This window comes from Phoenix dactylifera, chromosome 8, assembly GCF_051530095.1.
Source record: "Phoenix dactylifera cultivar Ajwa chromosome 8, Ajwa_hap1_PhDact_Kaust_v1.1, whole genome shotgun sequence".
NCBI classification, from domain to species: domain Eukaryota; kingdom Viridiplantae; phylum Streptophyta; class Magnoliopsida; order Arecales; family Arecaceae; genus Phoenix; species Phoenix dactylifera.
The window spans coordinates 9,235,817-9,263,019 of NC_143197.1; the positions used below are offsets into that span (position 1 = coordinate 9,235,817).

Sequence of the window (27,203 nt, forward strand, 5' to 3'; positions counted from 1 at the left end):
ACTGTTATTAGTTATGCTTTCTGTATTTAGGTATAGAAATAGTTTATCTTTGGTTTTCTTCCTTGGACCTCTTCATCAATTTTTCTTCATTATGCTTCAATTTTTTCAGTCATCCAAGGTGGTTAGGTGTATAAAAAGTTGATTTTTGGATCAGAGATTACATGCCAGTCTATGATGTATGGCATATGGGTCTTGATTGCATCCTTGGAGGTGGGATTTTTTTTTTTTTTTTCTCTTGCAGGTTCTAAGTTTTCAGTTCAGATAAGGTGCATTTGCTTTTCTTTATTAACGGACAAATTACATCTTCTGAGTGAGACTTAAATCGTTTGCATGTCATTGGTTCTATAGCTCACCTTGGGTCGAGTTTAGGTTAGTAGTATATGGCGTTTCTCATCTACCCAACACTTTGGTGATGTTGAAGGATGTTGCGTGCTCAAATTAATTAAAGCCATCCTTGCGTGGGCAACCATGGGATTTTTGTATAGGACTAGTGATATGAGGGGCCACATAATAGGTACTCTAATCTTTCACTTGACTTGAAACGTCTCTTGATACCATTTCCTGATCCATGATATTTAGTGTAGCAAACTCCAACAGATGTAAGAGTTTGACATGTCCGTGATAGCATCTATAAGTTTTTTGCCAACAAATTCTTTGTGCAACAATTGCTATGCATGGAGAGGCTTAGGTTATGAGATAAATGACAAACAATATCAAAATTTCTATACAACAATTATGTTGTGGGACTGCCTGTGACTCAGGAGATGATGAAGTTGCAGCATCCAACTTTTCTATAGTTTAGCAGCTCTTTTTTTCCAGTTGAGCTTCTATGCATGCTAGTGCTGTACTTGTGTTTCCTTGGAAACTGGTTTTCCTGATCTTGAAAACTCTTCTTATTTGCTGATCATTTTGTCATCCTTGGTGAGTAAGGCTGTCTACTTTTCAGACTTCCATTCCAACATCGGTGAAGGTTTAGACGAGACTTCGTCTGAATTTTGTGAGCCTCGTCCTAAAATACGGTCTTATCCTCGACTTGCACTGTAGGGGATTCGTAGGATAAAAAAATTTAAAATAAAAATGCCTGGCCAAGATATTTTTGCCAGACCGGTATCTAATCCGATATGGCACTTTGGCATGGCACACCATGAACGGTCCAGCCCCGACAAGTTGCAGCAATCCTCCCTCCTGCCATTCTGGTCCAATCTCTTCATGCCACATCAGCTTGGGAGCCAGTTTGGTAACCATCTTGGACCATGTACTCTCTTATCAGGCCCATCTGAAGATAGCTTGTCGGAAGGAGGCCCGCCCCCGGTTTAGTTTTAAAAGCAGTCCCCCATACACCACGAAATTTAGCCCACCGAAAAAGTAGCGCCCACCGTCGTCGCATTTACGTGAAACCGGCCCAAACCAGCAACAAAAAGTTGGACCCACCGAGCCAGCACGCAACCACGGGGCACGAGTTCTACGTACTTGCCGCCCTCCTGCCACGTGTCCCAATAAAAACATATACGTCATCGGCACCACATGTGGCTTGCCTCCGCCTCTCCCACAAAAGTCCAGCCAGTACAAACCCATCCCGATCCCCTGCAACCACGTAAACACGTTTTCTGTGCTCCCACATCCATCACCGTCGAGCAATTTGCATCCCTGCTACGAAATCACCGCCACCAACTCTGCATCAAACGTTTTTATCCGTTGGATCAAGTTCGCTTCAGTTCCTTTCAAGTCGCTCGCGGGTTCGGGAATATGCTCCTAGTGTCACTAATGAAATATCCGAGGTCATTTTCGTCTACGGCGGAAAGAAGGGAAGCAGGTTGGTTAACGACTTGTGCGTGGAACTCGAGTGGCATTTAAGGAGACTTGAGGACCAGAGAGAGATATATAAGGAGAAAAATAAAATCTTCTCAGCCGCGGCCTTTGTGTGGCCTCGTGTTCCTCGTTATCTCTTCTTCCCCTCACTCGCCTCCCCTTCCATCTACCTCCAATCCCTCTCCGATTTGTAATAAACCCTAATTATTTTTTCGATTGCTCTTCGATCGGCTCTCGAGATTTGGTGTTCTCCAAAGTAATCGAAGAAGTTTTAGTTTCAATCGAACGAGTGGTGGGTTCTCCGTCGCCGAAGAATCTCGGTTTCTTGGTTTGTTTGCGGGTGGTTGGAGACCTATCACTCCTCCTTTGGGGTCGATGAGATTTGTTGATTCGGAATTCGGGGCGCGCGATGGCTTCTGTGCCGTCTATATCTGGTAGGGTTGTACGAATTCTATTCTTGTTGCTCCTTTTTGTTTTGATTTTTGGATTTGGTGAGTATGGTTTTGGGTTTGATCACATTGGGAATGTGATGGAATGGTGCAGCTTCTGTGGAGTGTGCGAATCTCTGCAAGCTTTCTAAAGGAGAAGGGAGTGGAAGTGGGCGGTATGAATGCAGTGTGCTCTCGTGTGCTTGGAAGGCGCCGAGGGATCGAACCGGGTCGCTCGCCAGCACGCCGCTGCCCCCGTGTTCGTTGCAGCTTCAGGAGGGGCAGGGCAGGAGGTGGAGGAGCTCGTCGCACTATGTGAAACCCCTGGTGAGTTCTTGGTCCTCTTGCAACTTTTATTTCTCGGGCCAGTTGGTTGTTGGAGACGTTCTACTGGTTTTCTTGCTTTTGATTTGAAACAGTTCTTGGTTTCTTGGTTTTGGTGAACTGGTAATTAATTTGGTTGCTCCAGCTTTCTAAGAGTTTATGTAATGATATTCAGAAAAAAAGATTGAATTTTGGATGCTTTATATCAATCAGCCATGGAAACGTACCAAAGTGTTTGACTATATTGAAGTTGTAGTGACGTTGGCCTGAATTAGGCATTTAGTGACGCTTCTTGAGCCATATAGGCCTGTGCAATTTTCCCATAGAATGCTTGGAAGAAAGATTGAGTCTGTTGGATTGTTTGAAAAGTATGCAAGTTTTAACTATACCAAAGCCATCTTTTTGAAACCCTAGACAAGGAAAAAACTACTGTTCTCATGGAATTCAAAATTCCATTTCCGTGCTTAGCAAGAGGGTGCAAGAGGGCAGGAAAGAAGCTGGATCATATCTTCTTTATATGTGCCTTCCCCCAACTGACTTGGAAGGTTTTTTGGCTTAAACTTGGTTTAAATAAAACATGTTGATGATTTAAGCCAATAGGTCAGGTTCTTATTGGGCATGTTTGACTGGACATCCGGGATGACATTGGCGGTCCATATTTCTGTCAATGCCTCTATCTGGTATTATTGGAGCATTGAAGATTCTTTTGGTCATAAAAAAACCCACGGAACATTTTTTTTAAAAGGATGCTTGGACTTGCAGAGATTTTGAACATAATATCAGCTCAACATGCTCCTCCATATTTTAATCAGAAATCAGGGATAATCTGCAACTTAGCAGATAAGTACCCATCAAATATCAATGCAGCCAACTTTGCTAAAGTGAATATCACGTATGCATGGTATTCATGAAAAATTTGTACCAACTTTTGCTAAATCTTTAACTGAAGTCATTCTATCTGATTGTCAGGTAAGTGGAGCTTGACAAGATACTTTTGTTCTTAGATATGTATCTTGTATCTGTATCATGTTATAAAGTGAAGTCACATTTTTCTTTACCTGATCAAATATGTTTCAGTTATATCTTCTAACTTGTTGACAGTTACTAATATAAGATTTGTGTTATAATTTTTTAATTCACAGGCCACCTGGAGATTTGAAGACCGTAATTTTAGAAACTTAGGTTATAGAGGAACTGTTGATCTTGTGATCTCTGGAAGGTTTATTAGTTCATGTGTTACTTTTTTCTCCGACAAAACATGGAAGCTGAGTTATTCTTCCTCATATTCAGAACCCTCTGATGCCATTTCTCCTGAGTCATTGTGGGAGGTATGTGTATACTTAATGAATTTTCTTTTTTTGCCCCCATCATACAAATTACTTTGAACCTCTTGTTTTGATCTTCGTATGAAGTGCTTATCTGATTCTGTACCTTTTTCTCTTATATCAGTTATTATTTTTTCCGTGCTCAAGATCTTTGCTTTGGTGCTATCTCATCATGTTGACAAAGTATGAATTTTAATTCTTTATTAGATTGATTCCCACTGAAGACTTTTTTGGTGGCCATGTGTGGGATAGGCGAAAATTTTAGCACCTTGGAACCAACAGTTACACTGGGTGGCAATATGTATTCATTCTTTAGGTGACCTAACAAGTTAAATTAATATACATTTATATTAAGGAAAGGATAAAATGATAGTCTAACAAGTAGTAGGAGTTGCACTTGCATTTGTAAATTTATTGCAAGTTTGAATGTATAGAGGGCGATCTATAAAGTGACAGTTCACTGATGCGCACAGAGTATCTTCTCAGATTTGTTCTTTTGGGCAATGGTAATGGGTCTAAGTTGTATAGATGGCCACATTATAAAATTCACAATAAAAACTGCCATTTATACTTGACATATACTGTAAGCTGTAATTTCGTGTAACTTTTAGTAATATCTTATTCCTAGCTTTACTAGGAAGTGGTGGAAAGTTAAAAGCAAAGCAGAATTAGGAAATCCTCTAGCATCCAGGTGGCATTGAATAGTGAAAATAGCATTAGGATATATGAATATGCAGCTTTTAAACTAGACTAGGCAAACATTGGTTCTGCAAATGATTCTCTCCGGTCATTAGGATAAAAGAGGAGAGGATATAAACCTCCCTTTTCTCTAAAATGATTTCTATACCATGCTTTGTCCAAAATACTTAGAAGAGAGTAATTGGGAAAGGCTTTTGTCCTTTATCCATATATTCTAGAAAATTTATAGCAACAAGGAAGAACCAACTCACTTGGCCCTATCTTTGAGTCAATTTGAACTGATGATTGAATTTCAAACTGCAATATATTAGTAAGTTTGCCACTCTCCTTTGTTTAGTGGCAATTAGGGCATCAGTTAGTGAGGCTACTCCCTATTAGTTTATTTTCTTCTTTTTACAAGTATAGTCCCAATGAAATAGGTACCAATAAATCAGTCTTGTTAACTTGTTAAATCTATCAAAGTATCAATTAAAAATCTAAAAAAAAATTTAATCTCTAGTCGCTTTAGAGAAAAAAAAAACTCCCCCTCCACCATGCACCCATGCTAAAGAGTGAAATATAAGTAGTAGCATCATGAGGTTCTTTAACTCTTTTGCCTTTGCAATTATTTCATTATAAGTCGCATCTATATCTCAAAATGTCTCTAATTTCGTTGCATAAACTCAAGTGTCCATTGTGGAAGTGCTGCTTTGGTTGCTTCCTGTCTGTCTGTATGTGGGGGGAGTTTAGCACCCAAGAAATTAAACTTTAATAGGCATGATGTTGTCCTTGTGATGGGTGGTTTTCCCAGCTACATATGTAGAAATTTTATTCTAGTTCCTTTATCTTGCTGCAAGATGTTAACGAAAGAAGAAAAAAAGAAATATCCAATTTTCTCTACTTTTCTGGGGGTCTTATTTTTATTTGCTGTTTTCTGATCTTTGCATGTATGTTCTGATCTTTAACTTTTTTCTTTTTCTTTTTTTAAGAAAAAGAAGGAAATCCTTGTAGCTTTATATTGGATGATTTGTGCTAGTGATAATTCATCAACATTGTTCTTCTTTTGATGTACTAGTTTAGTAGTTGATGACATTTTGTGTTCTTCAATGCATGCATTAGGATCTGAAACCAACCATTTCATATCTTGCACCCGAGGAGTTGAAGTTAGTAAATGATGCTTTGAAGGTGTGTATTTTTCAAATGCTCGGCATAAATGGAATTCCTATTATTGCAATGCTTTTCTTCCTGAATCTTCCAGTGCTACTACATATAATTAGTATATGAAAATGTATTTATGTCAGTGCAGCTAGCTTTTGAAGCTCACAATGGTCAGAAACGGCGAAGTGGAGAACCCTTTATTGTCCATCCAGTTGCAGTCGCTCGGATTCTTGGAGAACTTGTGAGTTGTGATCTCAAGAACTTGTTCTAAACTTAAAACAATTATCATCTAGAGGACATCTTATAATTCATATGGCACTATGATTTCCAGATATTATTTACTAGATTAACGTTGCTTTTGTTCATTAGGAGCTGGACTGGGAGTCAGTTGCTGCTGGTTTATTACATGACACTGTTGAAGATACAAATATAGTTACATTTGAAAGGATCGAAAGGGAGTTTGGTGCTACTGTGCGCCACATTGTTGAGGGAGAGACTAAGGTAGAATATAGCTCTATTCATCATATTAGACATCCCATTTGTTAATCCCTTAGTGGAATTTAATTATATTAGGTTCTCTATTATTCACTTAATTAGGTATCCAAGCTTGGAAAACTACAGTGCAAAAATGCAAACAGTTCAGCACAAGATGTAAAAGCTGATGATCTAAGGCAAATGTTTCTTGCGATGACAGAAGAGGTATTTTCTTGTGCATTGTCTGAAATTTGAATCATATGTAAAATATTATCATCTTAGCTAGAATTTAATGAAAGAATGCTCCTTTTAGGTTCGTGTTATTATTGTCAAATTGGCTGACCGGTTGCATAATATGCGCACTCTTTCACACATGCCTCAGCACAAGCAGGTTTTTCTTTTTTACCTCCCATTTCTTGTTCTGGTCTTGTGAGTTATTTGGTTACTTTTGTTTTAAGCATCGTTACCTTTGCAGTGTAGCATTGCACTGGAGACACTGCAGGTGTTTGCCCCTTTAGCAAAGCTTCTAGGAATGTACCAAATAAAGGTATGCCTTGATGGAATTTATCATGTAGAATTTGCACATTGTTGTACGTCCACATTTTTTTTTCCTGAATTCAAATTTATATCCATTTCCATATTTATAACTTCATTTATATGCAGTTTTCTTAAAATTCGGGCAGTAAAACATCTTTCAAAAGAACAAATGTATTCTATCCAATTAATGAAGCAGTTATTAACATAGGAAATGATTTTATGGTGAAAGGCATTGGAAATAGTTGTGAGACTAGTAAATTCGCAATCAGAATGGCCATTTAGAGCTCATATTACTTACCAATGTCACAGAAGATATAGTCTGAGAGTTGATTGTAGGATTAAATACTAATATGGAATTCCAGAAGACTGCTTTGAAATATCCATTTTTTTTAAAAAAAGGTGGAATTTAGGCTTGATCAAGTTAAAATATCTGGTCCCCTGAAGGTTATCCTTCTTGGTTATCTGGATATATTGTATTTCAGAATGGAGAGGTGGATGAGTCGTGTTGGTAGATTTGAAGTCTGGATAATGTGGATTCGTGCTTTTGGAGTGTTATATGATCAACAAATAAATTTATTACTTAAGGAAAAAAATAGTTTTGCTCTATGGATTTGTTTGATGTAATATTTTGTTTTATAAGGTTTCATATTGGTAGATGCTAAATTGGCTCTCTAACATAACCAGGAAGGATAGGGTTGGATGGTCACAAAAATGTTAAAAATTTATTTAAAAGGGGCAATGACCTAATATATAATCTTATATAGGCCATGCCTTTTCACATACAATATGAGATACGACAACTTCATTCCCACATCACCAGCATTTGCTGCACTGTATGAATGCCATATATCCTATTAGAAAATCCATGCTCATTAGGAATATTTCCTTTCTGAAATATTGTTTGATCATCTGATTCCCTTCATAAGAATCTGATCAGTGATGTTATGAGACTTTCAAGCAAGATTTGAAGTGCTGTGGTATGGGGGTGGATCGGTCATGCCCGGTATGGTGCGTACTGCAGTACACCCTATATCTACTCATGGTTTATCCAAGGTTTGAAATTCCATGGTACAGTATAGCATGACATACCCTCAATATGCCTCAATACATCTTGGTACAAGGAGTATCCTACCATGGTACTGTTGGTTTTTCAAACATTGCTGTTATTTTTCAAGTTTTTGCTAGATTTAATTGTTTAGAGGTGGAAACATTTTGTGAATTCAATTGATCTCGTGCTCTAGGTGATCAGAACAACCAAAACAATTCCTCAAACAAATCAACAATCATTCTCTTATAATTTCTAATATCTAAAAATATGAACATTAAATTTACGGCTAAATCTTTACAAACGCTTCTGACTAAAAGGACAATACAAAATATTGAAGTAGTGCTGAAAATGCCCCATATGTGTTATTGTTGGCTGGTTTCATATCTCCCAAATTCTAATCCAAATGTTCAGACCTAGAGTTTGATTCTCTGGTGGGACCATATACTTACGTGCAATGCTTTTGGTAGCATGAATTTACTCCAAATTAGCTCTTAATATGCTCTAGGAAAGATAAGAGCGGATTTATTTACAGCATGTGAATTTTCTTATCTTTTTCTTTTTCCTTTTTAGGTTGACAGTAAACTGTGATTAACCTAACTGTTGTGATAGATCTGAAGGTTGCTGCCAGTACAGTTCATGTGAAAACATGTCCTTGTATTTTCTGGTTTTATCTAGTTAAAACATTAGTAGTTATTATGTGGAAATGTGAACCATGTATTAGGAAAGAAAGGTGTATAACCCAACAGGCACATGAAGCGATTAGTCTCATATTTATTATAAAAGTACTTAGCGGAGCAAAAACCAGTCCGTGGATACTAGTTGGTGGCAAAATGTCACTGCTAGGAATGAAGCTGTTTCCTGCCCTGGCTCTGTTCTAACAGAAAATTATTTGGTTTAATGCTAATTTCTGTTTTCCTATCAAGATCCATTCCCATTGCTTTACACCGTCTTCTATGATGTTTAGCATGTTCATTTATTTAACTTCCATTCTTAGATGTGAGGATATATATATTTTTTTAAAAGCTAGTACTTTTTTTGTTTTCTGCTTGAAGATCAATATAAAAAAAATTCAATATAGCCAAGAATTTTTTCTTTTCTATTGGCACATCCAGTTGGAACCCAGGTTTAACTGCTGTCTTTAAGTCAGTGTTTTTTCTGTCTTTTGATGGTGCACCATGCCTTATAGCATGTCATATGCCACATGTATGACATGGCTAACATCTGCTTTGGCATGCAATAAACTGATATTCTACTGCTTTACCTAGACTGTAGGCAATGAAACCAGGTTTAAGCTGCTTTTACCAATGAGTCCAGATAGTATGGAGAAATTTTGTGACCCAGTGAACACATTTTTTCTTGTATTTATAGTATAATTGTTAACCTTAATCTTGATTCTTCCAACTGATGAAGGTGATCACCCTTTGCAGTCAGAACTGGAATATCTGTCGTTCATGTATACGAACCCCGTTGATTTTGCTGAGCTCAAAAAAAGAGTTGAAGCACTTTATAAGGATCACGAGAAAGAATTGGAAGAGGTACTACTTCTTTTAATCATTTATAACAAACAAGTTTGCTGATGCCTGATGTTTACAATCACATTGGAATATAATTTTTGTTTTTAATTCCTTTTCCTGTCCAGGCAAAGAAGATTCTGAGGCAGAGAATTGAGGAGGATCAACTTTTAGATCTTGTGACAGTGAAAACTGAAGTTCAGTCTGTATGTAAGGAACTGTACAGGTCGAGTCATGAACTTAAATATTCTACTTCTGGTTTTAAAACGAGCATCTTTGGCTATCATAATAAATCCAAAACATGACAAGGGGCATCCCAATGCACGAGGCTCCTGCCACTGCGGAGGCTATGGAGGGTCTGATGCTCAGCATTATCCCCACACGTAGAGAGGTTGTTTCATATTTTAGATCTGTGACACCCAGATCACAATGGAGCAACTTTACTGTCGCTCCAAGGCCTGCCTTCAACCTAGACATGAACATTTATACTTTATTTTGATATGCTTTTGATTGTTGGTACATTTATTCATGCATGAACACTTAAAATTGTGCAAGTTTACACGTATGCGCAAAAGAATATATGAACTGGTGCATGTGCATTATCTCTCTTAGATGAGATAAATTCAATGGTAGGTAGGTTTGCAAATTTTCATAGTGTATTAGCTGATTGCTTTTGGTAAGTGTATTAGCTCATTGCTATGATACATAATTCTTGAAATACCAGTTTTCGTGCTAGTTAGTTCTCCATGACAGTCTGACATGTTTCTAACAAGATTCAGAACTTGGTATGATTTGATAGTGCCTCTATTCATGCCATTCTTTAGTTGCCACTTGTCATTTTATCTGAAAATTGCATTTTAACGTGATTGGGGTCTGGATGATGGTGATGATGACAACGGTTAATGTTAAATCATTTAAGGTATAGGTATTCTAAGTATTCTTGTTTTGGCTTGCCAATGTGTTTTGAGCTCGGAGATGGAAGGGAATCATTTTTAAACTTGACTCTGAGAAAGCTATGACAAATTTTGTTGGTGTCTAGTTTTTGGAGGTAGTTTGGCTTCCAAGAGAGATGGGTTGGGTGGATCAGGAGTTGTTGCAATTGGTGCTAACATTCTGTAGTGTTGTATTCTGCATGTATATAGTGTGTAAAATTGCACTACCAGTAATTTTGCCAACAATTGTTTCATAGATTTCATGGTATTAAAGCTCCAGGATCATCTTTTGATGCCATCATAAGAGCTTTGAAATTTTTTTTTTCTCAAAGTCCTACTCTCTTTTAATCTCCAACAGGCGACAACATCAGGACCTAAATAGCAGTATGGTCTCTACTCTCTAGTCTAGTTTGCCTAAGAGTTATCATAATTTGACTTAACCATTTGTTGAAGCTGTGTTTTGAAATTCATTGGTGGCTTTTGATAGTTCTTCAATGGAGTTGTAAGACTTTGATAGATTTATCTGAGAAGTGATGATCAGATAGGATGTCCCATCAACCTGTGAGTGATGTTTTTAATCATCTTTCCACCCAGTTCATTAAGTTCCAGGCACAACTGATATAAAAAAACTTGCCTTGAAGTTTTAACAATTTAAAGCGCTGTTGTACCCCTTCTTCAATCATATGGATTGTGGTAATAAACTATTGGTTGATCAACTCATAGGTCCTCCCAGTGGGTCTCAATCTTACATCCTCTACAATCTTCTTCTGGCACACTTTAGTTAGATTTAAATTGCTATTTCTCAATTACTGGATGATTTTTTAAATTTTAATCTATTTTGTCTTTTATCACTTCCACTTTCAGCTTATTTTCATTCATCAATTGAATTTCAATTTTTACGTTAATTACTTTCGCCCAACCTTGAGCATCTTTGCTTATTTTTGTTTTCATTTGTCATTTTCATGGTTTTTATTCTTTTGGTGCATTTTAGCTTCCAGTCACTTTGTTTCCTGTTAAAATTTGTCAAAACATTATTATATAACTCATCTAGTTAGGTTCATCTTTCATTCTGTCCCCTCTTCATGGTGTTGGATGGTCACTTTGCTTCCCAATTGTGTTGCACGTAGTTTCTCACTGCCTTCTTTCCTTGAGGTTTTGTTGCAATAGAGGTATACATCTAAGCTGATTAACCAGGATTTGACATTAAGATGCAGAGACTTGCTACATACCCTAGTCCATGTAACCTACGGTATCTTTTACAGGTTCTATTCCTTCTGTTATTGCAGATGCCACTTGGTGAGCTTGTTTGCCAGTACTACTCACCACTTCAACTTCTTTAACCATGCATCTAGTTCGCATTCTTTGCTGCCTCTGGAGAGCCATCTCTTTGGTTTTCTCAATCTCTTTTTCTGATGATGCTTATTGCGCCCCCCCCCCCCCTCCCCAAAAAAAAAAAAAAAAACAACTTTTGGTTGATCTGTACAACTGAACTTTCTTTCTTCTCAGAAAAAAAGCCAGTGCTTACTGTTTAGGTCCTTCGATGATGCTGGTTGGGCTGATATTCACCAAAAAATGCAATTATGATGTGAACTGGAGGTGCTATTTAGATTTGATGAGTTATATGTATTGATGTTGCAGCAGTCTTGACTATGCAGACAAAATGTCAAACTTCAATTCTAATAATATAAATAATAGTGAACAAAGTATGAAACTTCAGTTAGAATAATACAAATAATTGGTGGGGTGAACATGATCTGTTTGCCTTTTTTCTTTTAATTTTCTGATCAGCTTTTATTGTTTACATTCTTCATCCACGTGTTCTACAGAAAAAAGAAATTAGTACCTGTGCACTCTTGCTCATTATTTACTCCAATGATGGTTAAGTGATGAATGTTTTTCCATTGATTATTTTTTTTGGTTACATTGCAGTATATATAAAGCTGCATTGAAATCTAAGAGTTCCATAAATGAAGTTAACCAAATCACACAGGTTTGTCTTTGTATCCAGATTGACACAAATTATGATGCCTTAGTTTTTTGGTTTTTCTTAATTTAAAGCTGCCTTTTGAATTATTAATACTTTTGTTGATTATATCCAGCTTCGTATCATTGTAAAGCCAAAAACCTGCATTGGAGTTGGGCCTTTATGCTGTACACAGCAGGTAGTGCACTCTCTGCTGATCTTCTTTATGTTATTTGCTCCAATATTTTACAACAAAAAAAACTCATTCTTTTTTGTGCTTTATTTAGATCTGTTACCATGTTCTTGGTCTTGTTCATGGAATCTGGACTCCTATACCTCAAGCTGTGAGTTATCTATACGTGCATCTTTTATCAATTTTCTTATGTAGTTGCCAGTGTTCAACAAATTAGATCTTATCTAACAGATGAAGGATTACATTGCAACTCCAAAACCTAATGGCTATCAAAGTCTCCACACCACTGTGATACCATTTCTGTATGAGAGCATGTTCCATTTGGAAGTTCAGGTGATCTCCATGATACATGCTCCTCATGACTTTGTTGGAAGTTTGATTTATTATGTCATCATACTAGTATTCTGCTGTTGCCTGTCGATATCCCCCAAAAATATGATTGATATCCTTGTTCCATTTATTCTCAAAGAATAATTGCCATTCTTTGTTCCGATAACTGTTGAACTTGGCAGATAAGAACAGAAGATATGGACTTAATAGCTGAAAGAGGTATAGCTGCCCAGTACAGTGGGCGAGGTATAGTTTCTGGTAAGGTGGGACGTGGAATGGCCAGTGGCTGGAATTCAAAAGGAAAGTCTATGTGCTTGAACAGTACAGATATTGCTCTCAGGGTATTCAAGCTTTTCTAACAGAAGTCAATATTTTGTAGTTGGTAACCTTATCATGGAAGTCCTCAAATAATCTTTTGATAATATGGATCGTGCACATTCCAATTATTGATAGTGATTTTATAGATTGGCTGGCTCAATGCAATAAGAGAATGGCAAGAGGAGTTTGTTGGTAACATGAGTTCTAGGGAGTTTGTGGATACTATCATGCGAGACCTGCTAGGGAGCCGTATCTTCATATTTACACCAAAAGGAGAGGTAATTGCACATAAGGAATAATATTATAAAGTACATGTTGTTTTTGCAATATTTATTATCTTATTTAATGCAGATAAAAAACCTACCAAAAGGAGCTACTGTTATTGATTACGCTTATCTGATTCACACTGAAATTGGCAACAAAATGGTAGCTGCAAAGGTACATTTCTAGATTTGGTGGTAGAATATCAGCTATTCGATCAGGTTTTTTTTTCTAATCCTTTTCCTTTGCAGGTCAATGGTAATCTTGTTTCACCCATGCATGTACTTGCTAATGCTGAAGTTGTTGAGATAATCACATACAATGTTAGTATTTTCCATTTCTTCTTCTAACAGATGTTATTCTTTGTTCCTGAATGTCTTGTTTCCAAATAATGGATTCAACATTCTAATACAGCTATATCAAATCACAAGCCATTGTTTATGGTAGACTTCTGGAGTGCTCTAAATATGTCCTATATGTCTTTAATAAGTCAAAATTGTGATCATCTGAGCTGATTTATATTTAGACATCCATGAGCAAACATGGATTAATCAATATTTCAACCTATTAGAATATAGCTATCAAGTCTGAATGGATCAAAGGAAGACAAGATCGAGCCATCGAGTTAAGTTAGAGGTATGATTAACTTGGGTAGAGGAGGACAAGGTTTCTAAAATGGAGGAACTTAACATCCGGTCTTTTGTTTGACTGCCATTACACATCAGTCCTTTACATAGGTAGCATTTTGCATACAGTCCCTGTTCCCAGTTTGCGCTGTTTTTCCCACAAAGTTAGGCTTGACGTGCATAATTATACGTGTTCCTGTAAACACTGGCGTATGGACTAGGGATTAAACATAAGATGGCCAATGAAATCAAGGATTAGACATTGAATTTTTGGTTAACAAGGATTGAACATAGATGGAAGCCAATCCATGGAACAGACCTCTATTTTCCCTTGTATGTCACCTTAAAATGTATCATGCAACAAGGGACCACATATTGTGGATTATACGAAGTTAAGTTTTCGAGTATTAATTGCATGCCAAAAACTGGAAATTAGCAAATAAGAATGTTAGTGAAATGGTAAAAGAACAAAATGCTTTCATTAATTGATTTATAGGTAGACTGGCTGACAATCTAAACTCTGAATTGGCTCGATTTGAAAATGTAAAATATTGAGTTACAGGGCCATACCGATTGGGGGTAAGGTACGTGCAACATCGTGGATTCATCTGACAAAGGTATTGATGGGTATGCATGGATGAAGCTGATTCACCTGTCATATGGTCTTCTTTGGGTTATGAATTTACACAATTTTCTGGTACAAGTTTTGAGGATTAACCCAAAACCTCATCTATTTGATTTTGATCCTGAATTCATGTTCTAATTGCATGAATTCAATCATCAAACAACATTTAATCGCAATCTAAAAAAAGTTCTCTTTTTTTTTTCCCCTTTGAGTTATACACAAAATTCCATTTGGACTTTGGAAGAAATAAGGGAAAAAAGGGAGGGGAGGATTACCTGTTTAGAATGATTTACTAGCCCAAAAAATCGAAAAGCGAGCTTCAGTCCTAAGCCAATCTCTCTTGGCACTCTTTCCTTCTTCATCACTTTCTTTTCCCCTTCAAATGGTGAAGAATGTTTGCAGAAGAGGCTATTTTAGTCATATCAAGCAGTTTTAGGCTATGCTGCTTGGTTTGGGGCAAATAAACCTTGATTCTGCCCAAAATCGCTCAATCTAACAGTTGTTTGAGCAATTCTCGTGTGGATCAGCAATGTTTGTCCACCCCAGTGCCCTGTAGTATCACCAAGGGGTTGGAACAGTGCATATTGATGGGTACGTGCTATATTAACTGGTATTTCAAACATTGATGAGGGGAGGTGTAGGGAATTTAGAGAAGCATGCCTCCTTAAAATTGGAAAATTGTTAAAAACTGTTGGATGGATGTGGTTTTTTTTTTTATTTGTTTAAACCCAGTGGCGGAGCTGGGAATTTCATCTAGGATTTACAACCATAGCAAGTAACAACTAGTAAACCATGAATATATTTTTGGTAGAAAAAATGGATATGTGCCTATCCTGTATGATCATAAGTAAAACCTACTGCAAGAGGATGAGTATTAATAACAAATAAATGCCATGACTAATAACTAATGTATTATTCATAAGACATGTTTCTCGATCTTATTTATATAAGACAACCTGATATATTGATTGCCTTATGAGCTATTAAACCACATGTAACTTGTTGAGTTTATATAATGCATCCACAAAAGAAAGAATAGACAGCCCTGCATCAAAACCTGATATGCAAATCCATTTCAGATTCTCACTCAATCCCATGATTAGAAGGAAACAAACAGAAAGTTTGGAGTAAAGGATGTTATATACCTCAGAGGCATGTCACCACCTTCATAATAAAACCAATAGAAGAGAACAAAATAACAAGCCTTGTCAAAGTCGTGCCGTCCTCCTTTTCATATCTTTTGTTTACGCTTCTTTGATACCCACTCAGTTAAAATCTTGAAAAACATATGCAATGTTAAAAAATGTGGTGCATGAGGCTGTATATGTGGCTGCATATGCTTACATAATCCCTTGACCATGTTGTGTGCCCTCTATGCAGCTATTATATGCAGTTAGGTCGCATATGGGCAAAAATGATGGCTTGCTTAGCACTTTGCAGACACATATACAACAAGATAAGGTTTATTAGCTCATATGAAGCCTATTTATCATTGTGCAACTGTATATGTTGCCGTTTTTTTTATGCAGCCACATTTTGGCAAGCCCATGCAGAAAACGTAAAGTTCAAGCTTATGGTTTATTTGGATGCGAGTTTTAAGCAGGCTAGATACATGTATATTAATGTCAATATGTTAATTATGATATAATTATTACTAAGAATTAATTACTAAGTAGTAAGCACTAATTGCTAGATATTTTTGTTATTAATATTAATATTATTTTTATAAAAAAATATTACTATTAATATTATATTTAATATATTTTATTTATTTTAGATGTTTAAAATACCAACTTCATATGCCTCCATATATGCAGCTTGCATAACGTATATGCACAATGTGGTCTCTTGATTGCCCATGTACTCCAACTGTATTTTTAAGCATCAGAGCTATGTACGTTAGATTTAAGAATCAACAGTGGTTTTACTAGGGGTTGATCTCTTTAGGACTTCATTTGGGCATTGCCGCGTGATCATAGCCAGAGATTGTGAGTTACACAAGTAGTGAGGACTATAGAAAAAGAGAATGGATGAAAGGGGATGCTCAAAAGGAAATTGTAATGTTAAGGGCGCCAAGAATAGTATTTCACTAGGATTTCTTTATTATAATTTTCCATATATGATTAAGTCAAAAATCGTATGAGTGCTTTTAGGAGCAAATCTTATTATTTACAATAAATAAGAATTCATATTCAAATCTTGGTGTGTGGTCTAGTCCACAGCAAACTGGAAAGATTCCACTTTATGTGTGCCTTCCATACATGGCAGATTTTGGGAATCGGACATGCTTGAGATTTATGCTTCAGTGCATGTCAGTACACATGATGATGCATCCGAATCCCAAAGTCTGCCATGTCTGGCAGAAAGGCCTGAAGTGCAAACTCAATTTCCACTTTGCAGCAGACCTAAACGCACTCCAACGGACCCTCCTCATGCCCCTATGGCTCTGCTGATCATGAAACCTAAAATATTACAAGGTGATGAAGGCTGCTTGCAGATCAAATGCAATTTTTCCCCTGTTGATACAGATCACCTACAACCTTTATGGTAGCTAGTTGGTGTATAGAATGATCAGTTCAATCAAGGGTCTGCTGGGATTGTCTTCAGATGTAGATAAATGAGAGAATTGAAGCAGTTCACTAAAATTGTGGTGATTATCAATGCATGGTATATCATGCATGTTAGGTCTTTAGAGGTTCTGAATTGCTTTCCCAGGTATTGATTTCTTGTACTTTATGAAACAAGTGCATATATGAATGAACTTCAACGAGAGCATTAACTAAACGTCAAGAAGGATGGATACTGATTAAAAGTAAGAGGTGCATACCAGGAAACAAGAATATACTCAATGATGTACATTGTATGATTTATGTTAGAACTTATACAGGGAAAAAACATGTGAATACTATGTTAAACATGGTGACTTCATTTAACAGGCCTAAACAGTGTGTGATGACAGAACACTATAGAAATTTACCTCCCAAAGAACCTGTGGTAAGTTAAATAAACTGCTTTATGGCTAACTGGTGCCTTGTTTCATTCACTTGATTTAATGATGCATTCTTTATATTATACATTGTTTTGACTAGTTGTCTTATTTATCTTGATACTCATGTACATTGTCATGTAAAACTACATCCTCCAAGAGGTGACACTTATGAAGTCTCCCAATTAGTGGTGCTCCCCTAAAGATATTAGTAGATGAATGACAGGAATAAAATGTATAGAAGTAAGATCTGTTGCCCAAATGGAGGGGGAGGAGATGCCCGATGAATAGATAGAACTCTTGATAAACCAGTGAGCCAATGGTAGCTAGGTTGTTTTGCCTTGTGTATAAGATCTAAATTATGTCTTTTGACATGCTTCTTAGAATTTGGTTTCACAAGGCTACCTAAGTCCTGAAACTTGTATGCTTAGGAACTATGGTTCGCAGTACCGATTTCAGTACCCATATAGTACCAACACTCAATACATCCCCATATTGAGTATCAGTCTGCTAGCATTATGTTATGGTACATCCTGAATAGGTGGTACAGTCCATTATGGTGAACCATGTTTGGAACATCATTTGGCACTTTGACCTTAATGTGCATGGATAAAACTGCTGCATCACTTGTCACATATTTCTTTTTAATTCCACTCTTTAAGTTGCACCATTGAAATTAATGCTTTATTTTCACTGACTGAATCTTTTGTTTTTATATATACCATCATGGTTATGCAGCTTCCTAGGTCTTCATCGCTGAGATCTCAGTTTATATCCAGTATCATGCACTTAACAAAAAGATATACGTAAAAATCCAAGCCCTTCTTTTACTTGGCTGGTATAAACTATATTCCTAGACATCAGCCCATATGATTTCTATGAAGGTTTTGAGTATCACCTAGTATTGGGTGTACATTAACTCCAGAGCATATCATTACAGTACAGGGGCTCAATATGGTATTTTACTAAATCATAATACAACTGCTGCCTCAACCTAGCAGTGCACCATGTGTTAGTATAGGGATGTACCATACTAATCCTACCCATATTGGTAAGCTACTGCTACAGGATCCAATAAGAGACCAGAAACCTCAATATTAAAATATTGACCAAAGTTTTCCAAGCATTTTTTACTACTTTAAGAGGTACTTTTCCTGCGAAAATCTCAAAATCATGGATTAAGAATGGACACTACTGAATTTTACCATATCAACCAAGATTTTGATATCTCAATCCTGATATATCTGTTAAAATCTCCAAAATTCTCAGATCTTTCAAGTATTTCTCTGCCTTCCATCTTTGCTGGGATAAACCAGTATCTTGGTTCTTGTCAGTCTCAGTCACCCACAAAGATGACTGAAATCACAGCTTTTAAAAACCTTGACAGCTGCTATGCTTGGGTCGTGTACTCTTTATCATACTCTCTTTTGTGTTTCCGGCAGAAATATTATTAGGATTACAGTTTGGTTTATTTCCATTGTTCACTATAATCTTTCTTTCTTAGGCATTATCAAGCAAATCTGCTTTCCAGAGGCATCAGCAATGGTTGCAGCATGCAAAAACTCGCAGTGCTAGACACAAAATTTTGAAGGTACATTTTTCCTTTTTGTGTAGTATGCTTTTGAGAGAGCAGAGGGTATTGATGGGCTTTATTTTCTCTCATGTAATCTAATTATCTTATTAACGATATTTGCTATTCATCTAGTTTTTGAGAGAGCAAGCTGCACTCTGTGCGTCTGAATTAACTGCAGAAACAGTAAATAATTTTGTTGCTGATCTTGAGGATGAGAGTGATTATGAACAAACATTTTCCAGCTCTCCAACTAAGGAAAGAAATTCCAAATGGGAGAAAATACTTGGGAACATTGAAGAATCATCTTCCACAAAACGAAAACAAGATCTCTTACATGTTCAGGATAGTGCTGGCATCTCTAAGATCAATGGGAAGCACAACGAAAGTATGCAGAAAATGAATCTTAAGGTTAATGGGAATTCAGTGATTCCAGGACATGGGTTTGCTGAGTTCTTACATGCTAACGTACCTACATACAAGGAAGTTTTACCCGGCTTAGAAAGCTGGAAAGATGGCAAAATTGCTTCTTGGCACAATGTGGAAGGCCTTGCAATTCAGTGGTTTTGTGTAGTATGTATTGATCGAAAAGGTAAGCTCCCCTTTCCATAGGTAATTCATAAAAGTAGTTCTATAATGTCATGCAAGTTGTGTATTATCTACCATCTAGTGCACAAGTTCTGCAGTGTTTAGAATCTCACCTGCACTGTTCCAGCATATCTTACATTTGTCAATTTTTGACATCGCGATCTGTTTGGTAGCAATTTGAACCACATGATTGTCATTGAATCCTGACAATGAACCTTCCTTCCCCTCTCTCGCTCTCATTTTTCCTTTTGGCTTCGTATTACAAGTGATATTTACTATTACTGAACCTCATTGCTCTCCCACTTTGCCACTTCTAGCTCATGACCTCAATGAGGCTTCCTCTTTGAGCCATCTGTGGTTGTGTTAGTGATTTATTTTAAGGTAGTCCCATCTTAAATTTCTCTGTACTTATGGTGATATTGTGTGCTTATTTAGATCCTTTCGAGCTGCCCATTTTTGTTGCATACCTAGGTGCAAGATGAATTTAGTTTCCAGTTTATTATGTTCATTTATTCTCAATTACAGGTATGATGGCTGAAGTTACATCAGCATTGACAGCCACTGGGATTACGATATGCTCTTGTGTGGTGGGTGACAAGTGGGGCTTTTAACGTTCATTTTTAGAACATATGGTGCATCATTGACCTTAGCTTTGATGTTTTGATCAAGCAGGCGGAGATTGACAGAAGAAAAGGAATGGCAGTCATGTTGTTTCACTATGAAGGCACCTACAACGACCTGGTAATTTTCAAACAAATTTTGTTCCACTAGTAGGTGTTGTTTCTAATCCATGGAGCACTTGCAGGTCAATGCTTGCTCAGGTGTGGATGTGATCCTTGGTGTTCTAGGTTGGTCTGCTGGTTGTAGCTGGTCAAGTCCTTTGGATGATCACAATTTTCTCGAATGCTAATAGACGGAAGCAGACCTTTAAACTGAGCAGGGGTTCCTTGGCTGCGAGAAGAGCAGATGTAAATACCAATTTTTGCAATCCGAGGGGGTATTACATAGTTTTGTAGCATGAAGAGGGTTTCAGTTTATCCATTCATACTCATAAAAATAAATCATCACCAGCTAGTTAATCTAGTCAGCGGAGTGAGGGGCATGTAAATAGGTTAAAAGAGTAGTTCGGAACTTCTCAACATATAGAAGCATCTGTCATGCTTGTAGAGGCTTCTTTTTGCAAATAGGGTGAAATAAACTATTCATGTCGAAATAAAGTGGTACGCTCCTACATGGTAAGCGTTGATTGATGCACCAATCTGAATGATGATGAGCATCATGGGGCCTAAAGTGGAATCCGGTAACTAGAAGATCACAGTGAAATTCTGACTCTGGTCGGCAACAGTGACTACAAGTACGTACAGACTCAATGTGGTTCGCATATTTGTAGCGAGTGCAGCTCCATTTCGTTATCGAAAATCTATATCCTCCAATTAGCAGTCTCTCGTGCAGGCTCACAAACTACAGGGAGGATTTACTAAAATTTGTGTCACTCAATGCTACGCCGTCACAAGACTTGAGAAAAATCTCCACCTCGTATATGGGCCCGCTGCTGCGGCAAGTAGTCGTTCGCTTTCAGCATCGGCTCGGCGCATTTATCGTGCATTTCATTTAAGCGATGTCGCTCTCCGATGAGATGCCTACCAGACATCCCCAGAGCTATACATAGTACTGGGTTTTGTGGCAGATGTAACCTCCGAGAGCACATCTTGACCCCAGAATCTAATCTAATATTAATCACGCAACCGGTTGTCATCAGTCTCATGGGTAGAATTCTCGCTTAGTTTGCATACCGTAGAAGTAATCGCGCCATAGGAGCACGTGACCTGTGTAAATCTTTAGCACCAACTTCTGCGTCCTATTTAATAGGTATCATAATTGAGGCTGCCAGTTTTAAGTAAAACTGAAGTTACTCATCAACTTCTTAGCCTATGTTTCCGTTGTTTCTGATGTTTTCTGTGTGCTCCACTCCACTACTAGATATATTCACATTGATAATTATTAGGAAGTACTCTTGTTTACTAACGGGACATGCGAAGGTTAAGGACCAAGTGCTCCATGATTCTCAAACTGACAATGGCCTCCAACACCCACCGTCCATCCCTCTCCCTCCCAGGCCAGCGGAGATCACGGGGAGAGACACCCAAACGTGTCACTGATCCCCCAACTACGCAAATAAATCCACCTCCTAATCACACCGACTCAGAAGGGGCCCAATATATTTAGGAACTTAGGGCCATTTTGTCTTAAAACTTTTTTTTTGCAGCAGACTAGTCTAAGACAAACTCATAAAAAAACTTTTTTTTTCTATTTTGTTTTTAAAGTTTTTTCTGCGGTAGGTTTTTTTTTCGACCGGAATCCTAGGTGACCGTCTCATACGCCTAAAAATTGAACCGGCCACCGACTCTAGAGTGGCGGAGACCGCGCCCGAGTTGCAACGCGTCGCCCGTCCCAGCCACCCTCCCGGCCCCCACCTCCTTGTTGGGACGCGAACAGAAAAGCGTCCCGTTCCGGCGGTCTCCCATAACGGACAAGTGGCCAACCTCCGACGCCATCAGAGCTGTCCGATACTCCGATCGACGCCACCCGTGGTCCCGATCGTGATTCCCAGTTATGTCACCTTTCGGTGGACCATTCCCCGGCCGAGCCGCAATTGGACTCTTTTGGACGCTTCCCTGGCACGCCCCGTAATTTGAGAAACTTTGGAGAGGTATTTACGTCCCCGCAACTCGGCCGTTTCAGACTGGGACGGAAGCGAGAGGGGTGCGTTACGGCAGCGGTTGTCGCTCTTGTCGCACGTCATCACGAAGGACTAACTTGGCACGTGGAATCCACATGCTCGTACGAGGCCCGTCTGTACGAGACTAGAGCTTCACTTTTTTTTTTTTTTTTTAAAACCGCCCAACTTTCATGATTCCGATTTTTTTTTTAAAAAAAACGCCCAGCTTTTGTCGCTTTCCTAGAATTTTTACGATCCAGAAATAAAAAAAAGGGGATTAAAACGCTATAAATAGGGAGGGAGGGTATGCGTTTGGAAAGGGAGGGAGAAAGCGTGTGAACTGTGTTAGCTGGTTCTTTTGGGGCGAGTTCCGAGCTTTTATCAGATAGAGAAGAGCGTGCGGGAGAGGCGGCCGGACAGATGTGCGGAGGAGCGATAATCTCCGACTTCTTGGAATTCGAGGACGGCCGGAATCTCGCTCCGCCGCCGCCGCCTCCGCCGGAACTATGGGAGGCGGAGTTCGACGCCGTCTTTGACTCCATCGACTCCAAACCCCTCATCCCCCAAGGTAATAAGCCCGAGGGGCAATTCTAGTGCTTCTTCGATGTAATTTTTAGTAGATTATTTGGTATTTTTGGCTTGTTTGATGCTTAGAGACGCGATGTTTTTCTTCATGCAAGGTGGGGAGGTGGACAAGACGAATAGGTCGTCGGGGGTTGAGGAGAAGAGCGCGGGGAAGGGGAGGAAGAACGTTTACAGGGGAATCCGACGGCGGCCTTGGGGGAAGTGGGCGGCGGAGATCCGTGACCCGAGGAAGGGGATGAGGGTGTGGCTCGGGACCTACAGCACTCCGGAGGAGGCGGCGCGGGCGTACGACGTAGCCGCGCGCGAGATCCGGGGGAGCAAGGCCAAGCTCAACTTCCCGGACGTCATCGCGGCTCCGAAGCCCCCGGAGGCGAAGAAGCAGCGGCGAGCGGCAACGGCCGCGACGGAGGCGGTGCCTTGGCAGCCTTCGGCGCCGGCGGCGACGGTGGAGAGCTCCGCTACGTCGTCGTCTTCTTCGTGTTCGATCGCTAGTTCTACGCCGTTGGATAAGTCGTTGATGGAGCGGATCTCGAAGCTGGAGACGTTCTTGGTGCAGGAGGACGAGGCGGTGGCGGGCGGTGGAGCCTACGATCTCCGGCTGTGGGATGACGTCCGCTTCAGCTATTGATCGCAACGGACGGCTTGGATTTCACACCTCAATATTGTCGTTGTTTGTTTTACTTTATCTTGAAGTTTGAAATAATACTACCGGTGTAAAAAAAATTCGAAGCATTGGTTCGCACGTGCCTGGATGAATGGGATGGACGCGACGGTGTACGTGCCGGGCTTTCTTTTTTGTTATATAAAGTGTATACATATACTGCGCACCTTTTTTATACTGTGCTCTTTTTGACCCGCTGGTTCGAGTCGTCAACTTTTTACCAACTGCCTTAAAAATCCGATACGTGGCAATTTCTTAGACCATGGTTAGAGAGGCAGGTAAGGATTTTGAAACGTTTGGTTTGTTTGGACAACCCCAGCTGCCTTCATCTACTCTTTGACCATGCATGGTAATAAGTTCCACCGTGCAAAAGGATTGACGGATTCAGGAAAGAAGTCTGGATGCAGGCATTGAATGTTTCAAGGTAACTTCTTTGGCTGAGGATAGAGAAGAGATAGCAGCTAGAGAGAAGAACATGAGAAAAAATAGCATACTCGAGTTCATCAAAAAGGTGATATTCGTTTACCAAAAGAAAAAAAAACAAAGCTGGTTGTTTGATAATCTAATTTTCCTAGGGTTTTATGTTCTTAAGTCGTTCTATTACAAAGAGATCTTCTCTTCCACCGTTTAACTTATTACCAGCACGTAGTAGCTATATATATATGACAAAATCCATGAAGAAAAATAACTTATTTTTCTAGGGTTTAACTTATTACCAGTAGTAGCTATAATTATCTCGCTTTTTTTCGACCCATGCTGTGGATAAGCAAGTCTAATATCCAAACACTTCAACAAATTAATAAAAGAGCCAAGCCTGGATGTCCATTATCAAGCTTGAAAAGCTAGCTCTTAAATGATGTGCCAAGCATCATTAACGGATAAAAGAGCCAAGCTTGGATGTCCATTAATCAAGCGTGAAAAGCTCTTTCATATGATATAGTAAGTCTCTCATTAACCTCGGCCTTCGATAGTTAGGGTTGTGCAAATGAAGGAGGTGTCAGTAGACACTTAGGTAAAGACCATTTGTTTTAATTGGAAAACTATGCAGCATCTTAAATTATTAATGAGAAAGTGAAGTTCTAGAAGTGGTCGTTGAAATTAGTATAAAGTGGGATTATTGATATATAAAATCAACTATTTGTGCGTGTTGGTCAAAAGTCTAGCATGTAGATCTACCAATAAAGTGTGTTTAAGTTTAGACCAAAGCTCTTAACATCCTTTTGACATAACCAAACTTTGAACAGCCAAAGAATCAATCACTGTGTTTGTGGCCCAAAGTATGACATATAAATGGAGAGATCTGCATGTGATAAGCTTTGTGGTTTATATCAAGTAGATGTGATTGAACAAACAAATTAATCCCATGGTGTTAACTACTTGAAATATAAAACAATCTATGATTCGAGCTACAAAAGGATCGTGACCTAGGATCCTCCATAAGGGGTGAAAAAAAAACAAAGCTACGCTCCAATGATCAAAGGATGCATTATACATCCAGTTCTTGTAACAAACATTTCATGAAAACCTAAGGAAAGTGGTGCTGTGACTTATGTGGCATGACTAAGGATATCGTTGACTGTGTCTTTGACCAACTATAATTGATTTGAGAGTGAGATGATCTTCGTCTTTATATGTAAACATGAAAGGTAGGTTTTGAAGTCCAATATTTTACCAAACTTCAAAACACTTAATATGAGATCTAATTTTATTTTTATTTTCTTTTCAAAAAATAGTTTCTACATAAAAAGAAATTAATGCGATTAAAAATTAAATCCATGATCTTCGAAAAAAAAAAAAAAAAAAAAGCTTTAATACCATGTGAATTAACCACTGTATTTCAAAAATTTAAGAACCAGCAAATATATGAAGTCTTAACACTATTATTGGAGTAAATAGTTGCAGCTACGGTCATATTAAATAGGTAATTGCTGGAGAGGCTACAATAGCAATTATGGCAATTAAGAGTGGCAATTTATTCTACCTTATCGAGTACCTAATTTGGCCAAACCCTAATGGGCAAATTTTACTTGAGCGATCGTAAATTCAGGACAAGTGTGTGTAAGGGCAAAACCTACTTTGAACCCGATCTAGATATATATAATTCTTTACAAAAAACAAATCACCTTTCTATCTTTTGCTCTAGTTGCTCCACTCATAAAAAGATTAAACATGTGAATGATTACATGTTCTTTAATTAATTATTTCTTTTAGTTTAAATAATATTTAATATTTTAAAGAATAATATTTTTGTTTATTATATTTTTTATTATTAAAATTTAGTTTATTATATTCTACATCTTTATTTTGTATGAAAACTTGATTTTTAAAGTTTTGTTTAATCCAAACGGCCTAACGCGCGCGCGCATATATATATATATATATATATATATATATATATATATATATATATATATATATATATGGGATGGATAGCCGATAATGGCATGGTCGATGCATATGCCATCGCTGACGGCAATGGCAACAAGAGGAAAGTTTTTTCTTTTTCTTTTTTTTTCTGCTAAAACGGGCATTTCATACTACACGGGTATGAATACATCCAGCAGAATCTGCAAACAAAAGGTCTTGAAATACACCGGACAAATCATCCTCGACAACCCATAGAGTGTCTCTTGAGTAGCTCGCAACATACGCCGCCACCCAGTCCGCCGCCCTGTTAGCCTCATGATATACATGCATAGTCCAAAAAGTAATCCTCTCCCTCACCATCAACTATATATCGTGGAGCAAACGATGAACTCTTTTATCGCTGTGAGAGCTCTTCCGGACCCAGTTGATCGCCATGGCTGAATCGTCCTTAATGAGAATGGAACTCACCCGAAGTACATATCGTACATATTGTAATCCTCTCCAAGCCGCCCGCAGCTCTTCCCCTGAGATTGAGGTGTCGAAGATTTGATAATCCCCTGCTGCCACCATACTAGAGCTCGGACCTCTGATAATAAATTCTGTCCCTCCTGTCCTGCCTTTGTTTAGAATTGAGCTATCAAAATTGATATTGAAGAAAGCTTTTTCCTTTCACGGTGATGGCGTTCATTGGGTGCATTTAGCGAGGTGCTGAGGAAGCTCCCGAGCCCAAGAGTCGTTCTAGCTGTAGCACGTGGCCATGGGATGCGTGTGGTTGGGCTGTGGTATGTCGTCCCCTTCGACCATTCCATCCTCATGGATGGTTGAGATTTCACATGGTCATGTTTGCTGAACTCTGGTCGAAGCCTAGGAAACAACATCAGCAGATTTCGACGCAGTGGCTCGCACGTGCCTGGGCAAACATTGGACACGTACGTTGATGTATTAATGAATCACGTTGCATTACTGTGCTATATATATATATATATGTGCTCCGTTTGACGTCCGGTTTCTTTCATGACAGTGACCTTAAACAAACATCAGTATGCTTATATAATAAGCACGCCACACGTGGCGATAGCTAGGACAGAGGTCAAAGATCCGATCTTCGCAAAAATTTGATGCTGGGACACGTTGCATGACGGTGGTCTGACACGTCAGTCGATAGTGGAAAAACCTGAAGACTTCGT

At 38.4% G+C, this 27,203-nt stretch overlaps 2 protein-coding genes across 2 annotated transcripts; both read left to right on the forward strand.

Annotated features, from left to right (window-relative positions):
* Positions 1–1,828: 1,828 nt before the first annotated feature.
* Positions 1,829–20,934, forward strand: LOC103703636 (putative GTP diphosphokinase RSH1, chloroplastic). The gene is made up of 24 exons (XM_008786553.5): positions 1,829–2,243; positions 2,353–2,564; positions 3,704–3,889; positions 5,684–5,749; positions 5,871–5,963; positions 6,092–6,223; positions 6,320–6,421; positions 6,510–6,587; positions 6,672–6,743; positions 9,209–9,316; positions 9,421–9,518; positions 12,154–12,214; positions 12,324–12,386; positions 12,475–12,531; positions 12,612–12,713; positions 12,893–13,051; positions 13,175–13,306; positions 13,380–13,466; positions 13,541–13,612; positions 19,031–19,117; positions 19,232–19,688; positions 20,210–20,271; positions 20,357–20,425; positions 20,490–20,934. The coding sequence occupies exons 1-24, from the start codon at positions 2,219–2,221 to the stop codon at positions 20,592–20,594; spliced, it is 2,685 nt and encodes an 894-aa protein (XP_008784775.2). The 5' UTR covers positions 1,829–2,218; the 3' UTR covers positions 20,595–20,934.
* A 1,781-nt stretch (positions 20,935–22,715) lies between these two features.
* LOC120107301 (ethylene-responsive transcription factor RAP2-3-like) lies at positions 22,716–23,824 on the forward strand. The gene is made up of 2 exons (XM_089924744.1): positions 22,716–22,971; positions 23,084–23,824. Exons 1-2 carry the CDS (start codon positions 22,824–22,826, stop codon positions 23,614–23,616), a joined length of 681 nt encoding a protein of 226 aa, XP_089780870.1. The 5' UTR covers positions 22,716–22,823; the 3' UTR covers positions 23,617–23,824.
* The last annotated feature ends 3,379 nt before the right edge of the window (positions 23,825–27,203 follow it).

What these genes read in the sequence shown, in the direction of transcription:
- LOC103703636 (XM_008786553.5), top strand. Translation starts at nt 2,219, where the DNA reads ATGGCTTCTGTGCCGTCTATATCTG. An exon ending in TAGTAAATGATGCTTTGAAG is followed by an intron (nt 5,750 to 5,870) that starts GTGTGTATTTTT and finishes ATGTCAGTGCAG; the next exon opens with CTAGCTTTTGAAGCTCACAA. An exon ending in GTATGTAAGGAACTGTACAG is followed by an intron (nt 9,519 to 12,153) that starts GTCGAGTCATGA and finishes GTTACATTGCAG; the next exon opens with TATATATAAAGCTGCATTGA.
- LOC120107301 (XM_089924744.1), top strand. Translation starts at nt 22,824, where the DNA reads ATGTGCGGAGGAGCGATAATCTCCGACTTCTTGGAATTCGAGGACGGC. An exon ending in CAAACCCCTCATCCCCCAAG is followed by an intron (nt 22,972 to 23,083) that starts GTAATAAGCCCG and finishes TCTTCATGCAAG; the next exon opens with GTGGGGAGGTGGACAAGACG.